We start from the raw sequence: 5,699 nt of genomic DNA, 5'->3' as shown, positions 1-5,699 counted from the left end.
CTTTTTTCCTTGAGGAGCTCCGCCTATGGAAAATGCATAGACTGGGGGAAAATAGCCCCGCCTTCCCGCAGGCTGCAGCGGGATGTACTTGGAAAATTGTACCATAAAACCACATAGCGTTAATCTCACGTAAAAAAAATTATCGCCGTTAAAATGGCCTCGCGTTAACGCGATAATAACGCGATAATTTTGACAGCACTAATATATATATATATATATATATATATATATATTATTATTATTATTATTATTATTTTAAGACAATCTGCTCCGTGCTAATTCCAGATAGGGATACCATTTAAAGGGACTTTAACCCTTTTAAGCCAAGTGTATCATATTTGATACATTAGTTTTTGAGACTTCTGCATCATCAGTGTGATGTTTATGTTGTTGAAACACTGACTTAAATATTCAGACATATGTAGTGAACAGAAAATGTAATAAAGATTATACAAAATTGCCTTATGTATCACATTTGATGCACAAAAAAAGACCTAATTTAACTTACATTTTACAGAAAGTTCAATGACATTTTAATTTTGAGAAAATTGAATGTTCTTTCAATTATTTCTTGGTTCAGGCTTTAAAGGGTTAAACCGTAGAAGGGTATATGAATGAACATTTTAACTGCACTGGAAATTGAAAATTCTGTTTTCCAAGGATATTTGAATGCACCATTCCCTACACCACTAGCTTTTAAGGCCATTACTGTGACAAGCTACAGCTAGACTAATGTATGCAATAATAAATACCAAATAGATATTTCTTTAATGCTTTACAGCCGAGTAAAATTTAAGATTTAATATTTGAGGACAACCTGTGCTTTTTCGAGCGCCCCTCTTTCCGTTTTATTTTGAAGGTCTCGCCTCCTAATATCCGGTTTTCTCTCCGCAATCTCGTGAACCTGACGAAGCTTATCCAACTCTGACGTTATGCGCGCGCTCAGCAGTCGCTTCATCCGTCGTTCAAGGGCGCATCAAGCCAGAGCGACTGCGCTAAAATGTTCACACAAAGAGGTGAGTTTAAACTTAATAATGTGATCCACCCTTCAGATCCACAGGGGAGAAAGTTAAGAAGAAGAAAGAAGGTGACATAAAACCAGGCGCGTGCAAAAACAAAGAAAAATGTTTTATTTTGTAATGTAGCAGCAGATGGAGGCTGCCTTATCACCAGCTGATTACTAAATGTAAGAACCTGAAATTCTGCAAAGGAAAATAACTAAAAACTCAAAGTTTTAGAGAAATCTAGGGGGGGGGCGTAAATCTTTTCCATGATCATTACTTACCTACTTGTGTCAATAAACCTTCTGCATAAAATTCATATTTACAAGCACTAATTATCTACATAAATTGATTCTTTAATACATTTTTATTAAAATAGCTATTTATCTATGATTTCACTAAAGACTCCTAGATGACTTGCAGAGACACATCATTTTCTCTTTACCCCATAGAACACAAAATCTAGTTCTGATAAGAGCGGGAATTCTGTACTTATCTTTGACGTTAGTATATTGATGTGTATAATTAACCACAAAAAATTTAAATGTTTTGAATATTCTCCTTGAGAGTATTACTGCTGCCACCATCTGTATTAGAGGGGGAAATGGTAGGGGTGGCCCCCCATCTAGCTCAGCCCCTGCGTCTCTGCAAAGATGCAAATCCTCTGGATCTGCTCCATGGTAGTTCTTTCAGAGGACCAACAGTTGGGCTTATCAAGGCTTCACCCTTGCAACACTATGCAGGAATAAGCACTGGTTGAGTACCTCTAATTAAAGGCTGTCACTCAAAACGCTCACTCTGAATCACCTAGAAATAGTTCAGAGTGGGCGATGGATTACAGAGTGCTTACTGGGCCACATATTTCATAAGCACCAAATATTTCCCTCAAACTTTTAAGCTTCTTTTGATCCAAAGTATATATAATAGAATTTAAAATCCTCCTTCTCACATATAAAGCCTTAAATGGCCAAGCTCCATCTTATATCAGAGATATGATTGCTCGTTATGTTCCTAACAGAGAACTTTGCTTTCAATCTGCAGGTTTACTAGTGGTTCCTAGAATTTGTTAGACTTAAAACTTTCCTTTTTGATAAAGCTTATAGTTAGGGTGACTCAGGTTATCCTGAGCTATCTCTATAGCTATGCTGCTATAGGCTTAGACTGCTGGAGGACATAGGGACCCCTTTTTCTTCATTCTGCTTCATTCTATCTCTATTCTCCCATTCTGCAGAATCTGTTAGTTTAATCTCTAACACTATGCTCTCTTTGCTTTTTCTCATAGTAGCTTCGCCTCATCTTTTCCTGTTTGGCTGTGACTCCATCCTGGGGAGAAATATCAGCTGTGCTGCTGCTATCAAAATCTTTACTTGTACTGGAGATCAGCATGTTTTTCCAGTGTAGTCCTGTTTCTCTGACTGTGACTGGCTGGATGTGCTCTCTTCATCCTCTGACATGTGAGCTGGTTCGGAGCTCGTCTGCCTGGCTGTGTGTTTCCTGGACAGACCGCCTTTTACAGCTGCTTTTTGTGTCTCTGCTTCTGTCTCCTTGAACCCCAGTCGGCCTCAGCAGATGGCTGCTCACTCTGAGTCTGGTTCTGCTGGAGGTTTCTTCCTGTTAAAAGGGAGTTTTTCCTCTCGACAGTCACTACAAGCATGCTTAGTGTGAGGGATTGCTGAAGAGTCAATGAAATCAACTGGTTTTCCTTGGATAGAAAACTTTGAATCAATTTGACTGGATGATCTGGTGAACTGTAAAGTGCCTTGAGATGACATGTGTTGTGGATTTGCGCTATAGAAATAAACTGAATTGAATTGAAAGTGCTTAAATAAATCTAAATTGTAGGAATGTAACATTTCCAGTGATTCTAAGAAAACACGTACCTCACTTTGGAAATGTATTCATGCGGCATTTCCACACAGCAGTCCTCGGGGTCGTCACAGGCAGCTTTCCTGCACCCAAGAGGCCATGCAGATGAAGGTTAGAACATATAACTCAGTCCCAAGATACGCTGCTGACATTTATGGAGAAACAAACCTCCATCAGGTGTGGCCCCCCCCTCAAAGCTGAGCTGGTGGTCGGGGGCCTCTTCTTGTCAGCTCAAGAGTGCGCTGGAGGGCCCAGGCAAAAGCCAGTAACAGAGGGTAGATAAAGAAGGGAGAACTAGAAATAGACGGGCCAAGCATGTCTTGGTTTAGTTTGGAAAAAAAAAAATCAGGCAAGTTCCAGAACGAAATCATTTACATGATAAAACTTAAGCTGGGATTTTTGGGCTATAAGGAAGTGAATCAAGCACAGCATATCAGCACAGATAACTCATGTTCTAAAGCATGGTGGTGGAGGAGTAATGACTTGGGCTTGTTTGGTAAAATAGGAACTAATGCAATGATCTCCACCTGTCCAAAATGGTTCAAATAATCCAGCTTTCCCACAGCATCATAGATCCTCCACCATGCATGACAGATTGTTTTTGCACATTTTGCACCAAAACCTAAAGCTAAAAACTCCCATAAAAAAAAAAAAAGAGCCTCCTTTAGTCTTTGGTTCTTCTCCGGCAGAAAACTTTATACCAAATGTCAGGAAGTGGACCACGTGGGTAAGAAACTTCATTAGATTTTTAACTCCTGGAATTTATTTTAAATTGATGAAGCTCGAGGAAAATTATTTAATGAAAACATTTCATAACCTGTTGACAATCATGTCAGTGCTCAGTACATTTTGCTTTCTCAATTTAATAGAACAGACAAATAATAAAAATACAAAATCATAATTTAGAGTAATGACATCCAGGTAAAGGGTTGAAGTCTCGGCTGTTTTTCCTTCCTGTGGATAAAAAGTGAGTGTTTAGCTTATTAGACTAAACAAATGTGCTGCCAATCAAAAAGCCTGCCGAAAGAAAAAATACATATTGCTAACAAACCATTGTATTCAGAGAATATGACAAAATAAACATGACTCTACGGCAAACTAAATCATGCAAACATTTGCTAAATATAGAAACGCTGGTAAGCATTTCTCATACCCTAACAAACTTATTCCACGTTTTTATTTGAAATTTAAATCATCGGTGCATCTTGTTACAGGGGTGTAAAATGAAGGAAGCAATACGATGACAGGAACGCTCTTTAGAGTTAATTCCCACAGCATGATGCTGCCACCACTGTGTTACCCCAATTAACTAGGGATCAAATACCATATTTATTTAGTAAAAGATATAGATTTTACTTTACACAAAAAAAAAAAACACATTAAAATGCTCCTTAGAGAAAAATCCTGTCAATAAGGAAATTTAATTCTGAAAAAATAGATAATACCATCTCCCTTTCTGTATCATTAAAAACCACAAATTTAAATGTTTTAAATTAAACCCCGACAAGCACATTTACAGATCAATTTAATATTCTACATTTATTTGTATTAAAATAAGAAATAATTTAAAATACCAGCTGAAATGTAAACTGGTTTAACCTCACACTAAGTAATCAGCATCACTCATCAGATAACCTGCTTTGATAGAGTCCGTCACCCAGGAATCTTTTACGATCTTAAACTTCTTCCTAAAGCGGCGTCTCAGAGTCCTCAGATCCAGAATTCTGGTCTCGTTCTCAACAACCACGTATGAAACGCCTTCCTCCAACGTCTGCACCACCGTCCCTCCGTGGTACCGAAACTCCAGCGCCCTGATGTCCAGACCGGTAGCCGCTACGGCGCTTTCTGGATCTCCGATGTTGGCAAACACGTCTAAGTAAATGGTGAACGGTCTGAACATGCTGGTGGGGAGGTCCTCCCAGCCGTAGCGCTCCTCCACCTGCGCCGGATTGACAGCCTGCACCGCGTTGATCCTGCCGAACACCTCCCGCAGCTGCTGCTCGTCCGTGTCCACGAAGTAGCTGTCGCCGTGGCTGTCGTACTCCTTGGCGAAATGTTCCCGGGTGGAGGGAGACATGTGGATCATGTGGCGGGGTTGCCATGGCACCACTTCCTTCTGGTCCAGGCACTCCAGCAGCCAGGAGGCCCAAACCACGTCGTGCTGGTTCGATGAAATCAGGTTCTTCACGCGCATGTTCTCCACCCCAGCGATCACGCAGTAGGTGTCCCGCCCTGGGTTCTGAACTACGATACCTCCACACCTGACAGGAGGGCAACAGCATGAATGATAAACCTATGATGCATGTAAACAATATGTGTATGTGATTTGGAGTAAGTGAAAACATGTTTTCCTCATGCAGAGGAGGAGGGAGGAGACTTTTTGATGTTTGCATTCCTATTCCCTCCCTTTCCATGGAAACACCAGGGAATAACAGAAGATAAGGAGTTATAAAAATGATCTAATTTCATTAATGATTGCATTTAACTGAATTATCTGAAACCCTTGTTCAATCTTTGGCTCTGATCCTGGTTTGATTCAGCCAACTAATGAAAAATGAGACATCAAGGCACCAGATCAAACCAAAACAACTGTTAGGGACATTCTGCTGAAAAATGTTATATAATAAAGGTTTTGCATTTTCCTTAATAGTAGACCATAGAAAATTACTTCAAAAACGGTTTGAAGTTTTCCTCATGTTCAGAGTTCTTAGTTTTAACTTTAATCTTTAAACACATAATTTAAATAATATAAAAGATCCAGTAAGAATATAGGAAGGAAGGAACGAACGAAAGGAAGGAAGGAAGGAAGGAAGGAAGGAAGGAAGGAAGGAA

General features: G+C 39.6%; 1 protein-coding gene across 1 annotated transcript in view; it reads right to left on the bottom strand.

Moving 5' to 3' along the window:
• Positions 1–4,321: 4,321 nt before the first annotated feature.
• Positions 4,322–5,699, bottom strand: part of lig4 (ligase IV, DNA, ATP-dependent) — an 8,007-nt gene continuing 6,629 nt past the window's right edge. Inside the window, exon 2 of the mRNA XM_015377999.1 lies at positions 4,322–5,128. Coding sequence (XP_015233485.1) covers positions 4,468–5,128 — 661 coding nt within the window. The 3' untranslated portion in view covers positions 4,322–4,467. The remainder of the gene's footprint in view (positions 5,129–5,699) is intronic.

The sequence above is a fragment of the Cyprinodon variegatus genome, unplaced genomic scaffold (genome assembly GCF_000732505.1).
Source record: "Cyprinodon variegatus isolate N-32 unplaced genomic scaffold, C_variegatus-1.0 Scaffold9, whole genome shotgun sequence".
In the NCBI taxonomy this organism is placed as follows: domain Eukaryota; kingdom Metazoa; phylum Chordata; class Actinopteri; order Cyprinodontiformes; family Cyprinodontidae; genus Cyprinodon; species Cyprinodon variegatus.
This window is presented reverse-complemented; position numbering and strand designations above follow the sequence as displayed.